General features: G+C 34.6%; 1 protein-coding gene across 1 annotated transcript; it reads left to right on the forward strand.

Moving 5' to 3' along the window:
- Positions 1-2,990: 2,990 nt before the first annotated feature.
- On the forward strand, positions 2,991-4,743 carry LOC137936193 (protein SOSEKI 1-like). Its single transcript, XM_068780760.1, has 6 exons — positions 2,991-3,117; positions 3,215-3,284; positions 3,386-3,513; positions 3,630-4,218; positions 4,337-4,406; positions 4,636-4,743. The coding sequence occupies exons 1-6, from the start codon at positions 2,991-2,993 to the stop codon at positions 4,741-4,743; spliced, it is 1,092 nt and encodes a 363-aa protein (XP_068636861.1).
- Positions 4,744-12,612: the final 7,869 nt, after the last annotated feature.

Raw genomic sequence — 12,612 nt, forward strand, 5'->3', positions numbered from 1 at the left:
CATGTGTGTACAAGAGGAAGGGAGGTTGAATCAAAAGTGCACGTCTGACGACTCGTGGCAAGAAACCATTTAAGAAATGGAAGAGAAAAGGGCCTCTTAATCAAACTAATTAGGGCGATGTCAAGTGCTTCTTTTACAAGAAGAAAAGACATATAAAGAAGATTTGTTCCAAATTCAAGCTTTGGTTTGAAAAGAAAAGTAATCTCATTTCTTTAGTGTGTTTTGACTCGATAAAGGATGAGTTGAGATCCCTATTTTTAAGTTTCTTGGCAAAATTAGTCGTTTTGGATTGTTATCCAAAATGTAGCACATGAGGTTGATCAATCATGTCTTTTCATTGATCAATCAATCGACCTCCAATGGCTAAATTTTAGCCTAATAATCAAACATGCTATCTTGTCAGATGTTGATCGATCAAAATTTATAGCTTTATCTGGTAGAATTTTGGTTGATTGATCAAGCTTACAAAGGTTGATCGATCAAACCTGTATACTACTGAAGGTTTTCTACCAATGTATGTTCAATCAAGCCTTATACAAGTCGACCAATCATGTTGTTTTGCCATGAGTAAAATGAATGCAAAGCCTGATTAAGGCTAAAACAAAGTTGATAAAGGTTTCAAAAAAAATTGTATGAATTTGGAAAACATGATTTTGAAAATAGTTTGTATACCCTAAGCTCCAAAAGTGAATTCATGCCTAAAGGTTTGAAAACTAGATAGTTAACCTCTTTGTAATACTAGAGTTTGTGAAAATTTCTAAAATATTTGTTCTTCTCCAAGGTCGGAGTTTAATAAATTTTATCTGTCGGGCAAACTGGGTTGGTTCAGGAGACGATGAAACTGTTCTAGCTTATCCCCTATCCAATGCAAGAACAGTTAAGGAAGAGCATAATGGGAAGTGGCCGCCGCGGGGAATCTATCAATCCTTCAAACAGGTGGTGGCAATCACCGTGCTTTTTAAGCGACGGCCACCTTGCAACCTTCCAAAGACTAAAATTCGGTCAACTTCATCGCTTAGAATACAGAATGGAGCCGTTCAACTTTCTGCTCCCACAACGACTCCTGTGCATAAAATACCAAACACACGACGTAAAAAACAAATCATTTATAGCAGACTTCGGTGATTAGTTTTATATTCATTGTCAATACAGTAACGAATGACAATGAATATCGTGAAATCCCACCTCGCGATCTACAAGTTTGTTAATTTATGAGATGGTTTTTCGTCGTTTCGGATAAGTGGATCTTATGTATTCTTCTATTATCGATTTCTTTTAATGCTCATCCAGTTCCATCTTACAGAAAAGTTTTTATCAGTGAAGTTAGTGGACGATCGTAAGCTCCGAACGGCAATCAACTACCCTTTTCATTTCCTTTTCAATCCACAGCAAAATTACCAAAACTTTGGCTGCAATAGACGGCCTAACGGATTCGTCCCCGGGCCTTCTGGTTTCACCCAGGGAAGCTACCTTCATCGGCATTTTCTATGCAACTGCAAGGCTGACATTTCTGAGACTTCTCTTCTATATAAACGATTGCGGGATCCTTTCTTCGTTTAGCAAATGAGAGCTAGCCTTGTGTGATACTAACAACGCTGGAAAGGTAAAGAACTCTTTTTTTTTTTTTTTTTTTCTTCTTTAGAGTAATACCAGTTCTTGTGCATTTAGCCTAACTTTGAGTATATGAATCTCTTTCCTTTCATGAATTTCTTTCTCGGAATTTTATCTGGCGGAGAAAAACTTATTAAGCCAAAAATATCGTTTCAATTGAATCAGTTCAGAGACTGGGAGCTGTATAATTTGTTGTGCGTCGGATCTCAGCAGAAATGTTTGTGCTCGGTTTGACATCAAATAACTAAGCTTCATGATCCTAGGTTACTGAAATCTGAATATCGCGGCTTAAACCTGTTCATCATTTTCATGGGCTCTTCAAAATCTTACACTTCTCCAAAAACTGCGTAAAGTTCGATTTTCATAATCTTCTGAGGTTGTTCTTTAATCTCTTTTTGGTAATCGCAAATGTCAGATACAACTAATGTTCTTATATCTACTTTCTTCTTACACCTGATGCATTGTAATATAAAAAAAAAAAAAAATACGGAGAGACAGAAAACCGCAAAGAGTGTTTAACTCTGAAGATTATCCCAGGAAACCACGATGGATTTACCAGAAGAGATCGCGAACATGAAGGGGCATCTTATGAAAAGGTCAATATTCATCTCGCTTATAACTCGTTTTGGTCGTTACCCTTTGTTCCGATCGCATCGTACAAGCTCCTCTTTCTTTGACTTGTGCTAAACATCGCACCCATTCGTCCCTGTAATTTTGGGTTTGGACCAAAATCTTCACCCAACGGAACTGTTCTCGCTCAAAATACTGAAAAACTTTGGCTTAATCCGCAGGCAATCTTGTCTGAATAATATTTTTTATTAGACAACGTTGCTCTTATAAGAAAGAACGTGGAGACGCTATGAAAGTTATAGTAATGTTTCCCGTCATATAAATAATAGTTTCAGACAAACAACTTTTTCTTCTTGATTTCGGTTTTGAAAAAGAAACATTGGGGATATCGCATTCAAGAACAGAACCAATTTCTTATTCCCCACATCTGAGCACGCCTATAAATAGACCCGAATCCGGTTGTGGCTTGCCTTTTCTTTTGTCTTGCTGCATTAAGGAGAGAAGGAGAGAAAAGGCCAGATCAAAACGATAAAGATGAGCTGAGAAAACTAGAGGTGCTTTGGACGCTGAGCGTGCTTTTCATTTTCACGAGGTTTGGTTTTTAAAATTCTTTCTTGTTTGAAACATTCTCTACCTTCAGGCCTGCCGAGGGATTGTGATATCTTTTACCTTTATTCTGCATTCGCCGGCTAGACATTCCGACTTATTATCTGCAAATAATATTGAAACTAGAATCGTTTTTTAATGGGTATCCGACCATTTGAATTTTGAGGAGAGGGCTCTGACCATTGTTTTTCAGATACAGGAGGATGGAAGCCAAAGGTGGGGAGGTGCGGCGAGTGCATATTGTCTATCTCTTGAGTCGTAAGGGAAGAATCGAAAATCCCCATCTATTTCGCGTCCACCACATAAATCATAATGGCGTTCGTTTGAGAGGTAAGGGCCTTGCTTCCATTAAAGACAGATAGAGTTCTCATTCTGGTTTTGTCATCAAATTTTTTTTTCTTTTTTTCTTTTTTTTTGTCTTCTCCAGACGTGAAACGATGGCTTGCAGAATTGAGAGGAAAGGAGATGCCAGAATCCTTCGCCTGGTCTTATAAGAGGTTGGATTACTGAGTAGAAACAATATCAATGTACAAATTCTTGTTTTATTTTTCGGTTTCAACTGTTCTTTCTTTTTCTTTTACCGAGATACGTAGTAAAGGCTAATAGCTTACAGGCGATACAAGAATGGATATGTATGGCAAGATTTGTTGGACGACGATCTCATCACTCCAATCTCCGACAATGAATATTTCCTCAAAGGTTCCGAGATTTCATCATCTCCATTGGGTAATGCTTTCGAAGTCTGGAAAACAGAGATTCTCTTCTTCCAAAACTGTACTCAAATATTTTCAAACCCAAATTGCAATTATCATTTGTAATTAGATGATCCACTGGTACTGCAGATGAAATCCCGTCTTCCTTGCTAAGACACGAGCGACCTCAGGTTGCAAAGCTCCCGGAGAGACCGAGGGAGACGGAAACAGACGAGTTAGCGGACAGATCGGTGAAATTCAAACCCGACGACGACGACAAGACTACAGAAGAAACAGACACAACGTCGAGGGAGAAGACCTCGGGTTCCTCCTCATCTTCGTTATCTTCCTTCTCGGGTCCAGAGGAAGTTCCCGAGAAGAAAACTGAAAGCAAGAAATCCAGTTCAGCTACATTTACTAAAAGCAAGAGCAGCTCCAGCGGGGTTTCCTACGTCTTCCGTAATCTGCTTTCTTGCGGCGCTATCGACACCAACGACTCCGTTTTGAGGCTATTATGCAGGCACAAAACGAATACAAATAGCAAAAACAGAAGCAGTAACAGTAACAGTAACAGTAGCAGCGCTAATAACGTTAACACCAATAAGAACGAAACACATCCGAACCAGCAAGTACAGAATCATTATAAAGGGGAAATCTGTAAATGTGATATAATGGGAGGGTCCGAGAGGTTTCCTACGAGAGTGTGCGATCTGACTCACCAGCAGGAACAGGCAAGAAGGTAATATCCTGATGGACATTTTTCCTAATATTGCTGTTTCTTTATCGATCTCTTTTACCGGCCATTCAAGGGAGAAGAAAAGAAGCCTTTGATTGTAGTTACAACATGTTATATACAGGAAGAGTTTCAGCGGAGTAAACAGCTCGAAGAAGACGACCGATTCAGGAAATCAGAAAACGCCTTCTGCGGTTTGTAAGCCCGTCGCAGAACCGTATTGCTCGTGAGTAGACCATTCCTAATTTCATTCATTCCTGAGGCTATCATAGCTCAGTTCACTCTGTCCCCAGGCTTAGCTAATCTCCTGTTTCAGCTCACATTTTTAAATCTGGGACACAGGAGTGAATTGGTCGCATTTTTTATACTGTCTATGACAACTGTGAGATATTTTCATCATCTTCATTGTTGTCGTTGTTGCAGGCAATGCAGAAAGGCGTTCAAGCCAGAAAAACTTCACACCCACATGAAATCCTGCAGAGGCTTAAAGGGCAAAGCGAAAGGAAACGCTGGGAAGGAGTCCCAGGGTAGGAAGAAACCCACGGCCCAAGGACTGCGCGCGAACCTCTTTCTCACTGATCACTAGCCATTTCTTTTTGTGTTTCTACTGATGCTATTGCCTTCATCTCTCTGCTTTTCGTTTTTTCAGTCAGAAATATTTGTGAAGGAGGCGAATAGTCGGAGTTAAAGCGGCGGTCCGCCCTTACGAATGTTTTACTTTCAGCTAGGGAATGTTTTAGCATTTACTTTGTAAATAATGTCAAAAAAAATTTGTACTGTGCCTCGCCTTAATTAAAATCTTTTTTAAGTTTGGTCACATTGTTTCTCTTGTAACTATGGCATTAGTGTAATGATCACCAAGGGAAAGTACTTCTTGTGTTAGTGTGTGGGATGAAAATTGTAGTAGAGAGTACAATAGAAAGAATACGGAGAGGAGAGATAACTCAACATAAATAGAAGAGTAATATAACTAAAACACCTTTAAACTGAAACTCTTATGATAAACCTCATTTCATAATAATTGTGGTTCTGTAAGATTTCTTATTATGAGAGTCATGTAAGACTCTTCTATATTTGCTCTCAACAATTATTAAATGTGTGGCCAACATAAACTTTAGAGCATAGGGTATATATGTATACGATAGTGGGTTTTTATTAGTTGATAAGATAACTAAATATATGATATTGATTATAATAAAAAAAAATATATTATACATTAAAATTAAAATTAATTTTGAATAATATTAAATATTTATTTTAAATTTTAATAAAATTAATAAATAATGTTAGGTATAAACTTTAGAGCATAGGGTATATATGTATACGATAGTGGGTTTTTATTAGTTGATAAGATAACTAAATATATGATATTGATTATAATAAAAAAAAATATTATACATTAAAATTAAAATTAATTTTGAATAATATTAAATATTTATTTTAATTTTTAATAAAATTAATAAATAATGTTAGGTATAAACTTTAGAGCATAGGGTATATATGTATACGATAGTGGGTTTTTATTAGTTGATAAGATAACTAAATATATGATATTGATTATAATAAAAAAAATATATTATACATTAAAATTAAAATTAATTTTGAATAATATTAAATATTTATTTTAAATTTTAATAAAATTAATAAATAATGTTAGGTATAAAATAGTGTACAAGGCTATAGCTTAACATTACATGTTTTAACGTTGCAGTATAAAATTATTATTATTATTATTATTATTATTATTATTATTGTTATTATTATTATTATTATTATTATGATAGTTTAATGGTATAGTATAAAATTATTATTACATAAAGTTTTTAGTATCGTGTTACGAAATTATAGATATTATGTTAATTAATATTATAATAAAAATGTAATATCATAGATTTTTTAAAAGCACCCATTTGTGGAAGGTCTTTATCTTTTCTTAAAAGTGCAAGGAAGAGTTGAAAGAGAGAGGTTAAGAGGGTTGAAATAAGAAGGAAAGGAAGAAGAGACGAGTAAAATAGAGGAAGAAGGAGATAGAGAAAGAAAACAAGAAGAGGAGAGGAGAAAAGAGAGGAGAAGTTCTAGGGCACGCATTGGAGAAAGGCAAGAGAGTTTTTGGAAAAATCTTGATTGATTTCTTCCTTTAGCCAATACCCCTATTTATACTCTTTAAATGCATTATTTGGAAAACTCCTTAATCAATTAGGAATACATATCAGAAAGAGAGATTCTAGGAAATATGAAGGTTAAATCAATCTAGTATAGATTCGAAGAAATTCAAAGATGATATCAATTGGGATAAATCCCATCTTATCTAGAAATGGTAACTATGAGTTATCTTTGACCACTCTCTTGAGGAGTATTTTTACTTTTTTTACCATCATGCTCATGCTCCTTGTTTCTTGGAAGTGGCACTACCTCCACTTTCTATTTTGTGTTGGCACCTCCTTCTCTTTCTATTTTTCTTCTTCTCTATATCTTTTGCTTCTCATCTCCTCTTTGTTTTTTAGGGGCAAGTTTGGTTTTCTAGATTTGTGAGAAAACAAAATTAAATTGCCACTTTTACTCTTAAAGTGGAGCCACTTAGACTTTTTTGTTGGAAGATATGAATAAGTTGGAGTGTGATTGATGTAATTACTATAATTTTTTTTGTCTTTTCTTCACTTTTACTAGGGTGAAAGTTATAATTATAATATTGATATTTTTAGCATCTATAAACAAATCTTAAGGGGGCGGGGTTGGACTTAGTCCATAACCCTATTATTTTTCCTCTTTTCTCCCCAACGTGTGCACTCTTCTCTCTTCTACTATCTTCTCTTCTTTAAGCAAGATGTAATCTATGGAATCCTGAAAATCAACATGATATTAAAACAACGACTAATTTTCAAGACCCATAGTTATGATTTTTTAAAATTTCTAACTTGCTATTGCTCGGTAGATGATTGATTTGTTGATGGCTATGTTTATGATTTAAAGCGAGAACCCATGTAAGTATGACAAGGTAGGAACTCGATTATTATGTCTCTAAGTTGTATATCTTTGTTAGTTTGATCCAGACGTTAATCACTTGCTGATAAGAAGAAGAACAACAACTAGATTGTTCTTATGATTATCCAATTGTTGGCTTTGAAAAGCCATGCTTTGTCAAACAAGAACAACAAACTCATGCGATCTCCTCTGGTTATGAATCCCTTTTTTGGTAAGTAATTTGAAGTTGTTCTTATGATCACACGTCTGCTATACTCCAAGCTTTATCTCCCTCTCGGTTCTATTACAAACTTGAAAGAACTGGTTATCTTCTTTTTAGTCTATCTTCGTCTTCTTCGTCATTAGATAGCAATAGAAGTGTGCACGGTAACCGTTATCCATATGTTGTTGTATTCTCCATGTAAAGAAGCAAATGGAGCAATAATCTCAACAGAGGGAGCAAGAATTTTTTTGCTTATGCTATGTGGTGGTCTTAATGTAATCAGACCAGAGGGAGCATTGAACCAATGCCCAGTATCGCTATCTACTCTCATCCAACTCGGAATCGCTCTTTGCTCTCAACCAAACTTATATCATTGCCAATGTTGGACGCTTCTACAACTATTTTCTATTACTGGTATCATTGACAATTGTTACTTCTTCGGTATCTACTATTGTATATTCGTAACATTTTGTTGTTGCATTGCTGTTCGGTTTCCATCTCGAGTGGAAATTTTGGTGCATCTTTCAAGCTAGCTTGTCCCGTTAATCCACCATTAAAAGTGGAAGTTTCGTCAACAATTAAGCGCAAGAGTGCCTTGTTATTTTTTGGGAATCTGCTACACTGGCTCATCTTTCTTCCAGCAAGAACAATCACATTCATCTGGCTTGTCTCCTTCAATGGCATGAGATATTTTCTACTGGAAGTCTCCCAAAATATGATGGCATACTCGGTGATTCAATAGCTAAAAGACTTATTTCTGGAAGATCTTATTGAAATTGGATACAACATCTTTCTTTTTTAAAAGTCTTTAGAAAGTTGGACAACTTACTGGTTGGCATATTGTTCATATATTTGTGTTGATATATCGTGATTGCCTCCGAGCCAGTGCAGGCAAACAACATCCAACCAAAATCTTTACTACATGTTTTATTTTTGGAACATTGTTGGTTCTATGTTAGGTAGATTGCCTCCTGAGCAAATCTCTCTAGTAATCTCTCAAATCTCTCTGGTATTTACTGGTAAGGCTTAGGAGATAGTTGGTAAGTTTTGAAAGTTTTGATGTAGAATTTGGACAAGAAAATGATGATTTGGAGGAACTAAGTAACCAACCTACAATCTCAATATCAGAGAGAAGGATAAATGAACAAAATGAATTAGCTAACCATTTTCATAACAATATCGTAGCTCAAATGTAAGACAATACGTAGTGAGGAATAGTTGATTTAACATGACCAATTTGTTTTTGAGTAAAAAAGTTTTAAAATTTTGCATTTGGTATTTTATTTTGCTTAAAATTTATCAGATAAGTATGGTAACGTATGAGATTGTTTAATAATTTCTATGTATTTACCTAGAATAGGCACTAATAGGTCTTATATTAAAATTTAAAAAAAAATCGTGTAATTTCCTAGTAAGACACTAATAGGATTTTGCATTGAAGATTTCTTAGAATTATGTCTCCAAATCATTTCTATATTTCTTGGATATAAATTCTAATCAAGAGCACTAACGGGGCCTTACAGAGTTCATAAATGGCTTGAATTTAAAGCTTGTGAATATAATTTAGCCTCAATCAAATAGAATAGGGTTGTTGAAAGTTGAAAGTGTAGACTGTAATGAATAAATTGGCCTAAAGTATTAATTGGTTGCATGTCATGCATATGCTAGGAACGCACCAGTATTAGAAATGAGAAGTAACGTCGATTGGGCATGTGGGAGTCGTAATTGGATAAATCACAAATTAAGAATAATTAGTCCAAGTGATTTGGGCATGTGGGAGTTGTAATTGGATGAATCTCAAATTAAGAATAATTAGTCCAAGTGATGGAAGAAGCAGAGCTTTTTTCCTTGAAAGATATAATTGAAGGAGGGAGAAAGTGGTGTATGCTATCTTTTAAGTGGGTCCATTCCATCTTAAGCAATTATAGTCTACACAACTCACTTTGCGTTATTTCATCATTCTTCAATGTGCTACTCACCTGATTATGATGGACATGTAGAGACTTTTAATTCCCGATGTTGTGAGAAAAAACTTCTAATTTTTTTGTTGAAGAGCATATATGGAAGAGTCTTACATGACTCCCACAGTATGAAGGCTTACAAAGCCAAAATTAATATGGTGGCGTCTTATATGAGTCTTATAAAAGAGTCTTAGTTAAAAGTGTTTTGATTATGTTAGTCTTCTATTTATGTTCAGTTGTTTAATTGTTTTTAGGGCCTATACTTGTTTCCTTTATTATAAACAGAAGCTCTCTTTTCCAGAATTTCAACATGGTATCTGAGGGGTTTTTGTGGGTTGATTTGGTGAACCCATAGAGATAATGTGATCCTTTTCTGATATACTATCTCTAATAGTTTTGGTTCATATTTTGTCTTCTTTTTTTTCTTTCTTGTTCTAGTACCATTTTTCTTGGCATTCACACCTCCATTCTAAACTTTTTATATTTCAAATCATATATTGAGTGAAAAATCTTCAAGCCTACTTTCCAACGTAAAATAAGAAATTGGAAATTGGAAATCGATATTTGAAACAATAAAAAAATACTACAAAAGAGGTTTGAGCACCAACAAAAAACTTCAACTTTCAAGGTGATTTATACTATAAATAACTAGATTTTATATGGAGAATTATATATAAAAAAGATAGATTTATAAATCTATTTTCATACCTTTTAAACCAATTCTAAATGTGAGTTTTCTAGAGGGATATATCAATATCGAAAGAGTCAATGGTCATGCTGACCTAAGAAGAAAGATCACCCAGTTGGGCCAAATTAGGGAGTCCGAAATTGATCATATTCTTTCTCTTAAAAGAAGTATATTTTATGAAGGAATGTTATACTTAAATTAAAGTTTCAAAGTCTAACTTCACAAGGAGATAATTTTATGTCAATCTGATATATATATATATAAAAGGAGATATTCGCATTAAAGTCGACAACCATTAAACTAAAGAATAAACAAAATCAAAAGGTCATAACATATTCAAGAACAAAAGTTTTATGTCAAATTAAGTATCGAATTAAATTTCTTTGAGTCTAGTTTCTTAATAAATAAACAATTTATGACTATGATCTATATTTTGGGAGATATTGATATTAGAATTACTAAAGGTCAACTCTGCCAAAAATTTCTCATTTTTCCTATTTTCTCCTATTATCTCTCCATGAATTGACGTAAATTGAATCTATTTTTCTCCTAAAATTTTAGTTTTTTAGCCAAATTTATCTTCTATTAAGAAAGTTTTGGTCAATGTGTTCTTTCAAGATATGCAAAAAAAATTCGTTTCGATGTTTTTTTTCAAGTTTTACATTGTTGTTACTTGGTTGTGTGTCTTATACATCGTCAACTCTGAAAATTATGGTTACCCAGAAAACAAGTTATACTTGGTCAAATTTATTAAGTTCTATCATTATAGTCTCCCTTAATTTTTTTTTAAAGGTCATATTCTAGATTCATTGGGAAGTATGAGTATTACATAGTCGTCACTTTCTGGATAAAGTTGTTTTCCTCTAGTATTTCTTCAGTTTATTTTTGTGTATTTTCATCACTTAAGAGGAATGCTTAGACCCACTATCTAAAAAGTATACGAGTGTGCCCAACTTCTTGTTTAAATCAAGTCTTTTATTTTTACCTAAGAGGTAATTTGTATTTGAGTTACCCTTAAAAAACGAGAGGTATTTTTGTTAAACCCTAAAGTTGGGCCGTTTTTCTACCTTTAAAATTGAGTAAAGTGATTTTCTTCTCCCACATTGTGTTTTGTCCATACCTGGTCTCTATGTCTTTTTTATCCCTAACTTAAAGGAAAAAAGTAGAAGAAGTATAAGAAAATATATTTTGTTCCACATTATGTGACTAAAATATTTAAGAAAAGGGAAGAACAAATGATGAAGATTTAACATCTATGAAAAAGTTTTAGCTAATGAAGATTGAAGATCCGAGAATCTTTTTCATTGCAAGCTGAAATTATAAAATCCAACTTGAGAGTGTTGATGAGTAAATATAAGTAGATATAAAGTATTTTTACATGACTCTCATAATAAGAATTTTAGACAGAACTAAAATTAATATGGTGGAGTCTTACAGGAGTCTCATGTGAGGAGGTATAATCTTAGTTAAAAATATTTTAATTATATTAATATGTATTTATGTTCAGTGTTTAATTATTACAAGACTTATCTTTTAAGTATTTGATTGTGTAACCGAAACAAAAATAATTTAATTGTAATTAGATTATAATTGTTTACTCTCTTATAAAAAGTCGGTTATTAATAATTAGTTAACTACAAGTTAATTTTTTTAGAAATTTATCATTTTTTTATTTTTTTATTTTTATTCAAAGCCAAAAATTGTTCATTTCTACCGTTCAATTAGTGTAGTGATGATGAATAACTTGTAAGGATGAACAAGTAGCCGTTGGTTTTTGTTTGTACGCCGGGATTTTCCATCAGTGATGACTGACCTGATTCAGTCTGGTTGTACAAGGAGGCTGAGCACGCCTACAATCCAGAGGTCGAGTTCGCATCAGTAGGCGTACAACGGGCCTACTACGCCAGTGCATCATCTTGCATTTTACATCTGTGATAACTGAGAACGAATCTCTCAAGAAACTTGAGACAGGTGGAGGAGGCAGCCCCGGGAAGTGAGATAGTGGACGGCACGGTCACGGAAAGCAAGCTACCTGTCCACTGAAACCGACTCTTTCCCTGGTTGAGTGCTCTCTCTCCTCCCACTCACAGATCTCGAACCTTTTTGAGAACTGAGCGAAAAACGGCTACTTTCGGTTTTCGACGCAAAAATGGATCGCCAATCGCTTTCGCAAATTAAACAAGCTGCACTGCCATATCTGGTTTCTGCACAAACTGGCAGACTGCATTGTCTACGAGAAAAGCGACTCTCGATAGTCCCTCCATGCTCTGGCGTGTCGTCCCAGTTAAAACCCGCAATCTCGTTAATCGATTCAAGAAGAAGCCCGAAGCGTCACCCGCGAAAGTGAGATATCGTTGAATTGTTTTTTTTTAATAAGAAAATATTTGGATGCAACACTGCCCACGACTTCCAACGAAATTCACTTCAGCCGAAATCGACAGTTTCATCGGAAGAGTGGCTACAAAGTCCACGTGGCATACATCAAGTGACATCCCTCTAACTCTACACCTTCAACAATCAAAACATCTCCTTTCCCTCCGTTTCCTCCCCTACTGCTCCCCTTCTTC

Source organism: Aristolochia californica, unplaced genomic scaffold, assembly GCF_029961685.1.
Source record: "Aristolochia californica isolate CCGP_79_NKW_82.1479 unplaced genomic scaffold, dmAriCali1.0.hap1 SCAF_7, whole genome shotgun sequence".
In the NCBI taxonomy this organism is placed as follows: domain Eukaryota; kingdom Viridiplantae; phylum Streptophyta; class Magnoliopsida; order Piperales; family Aristolochiaceae; genus Aristolochia; species Aristolochia californica.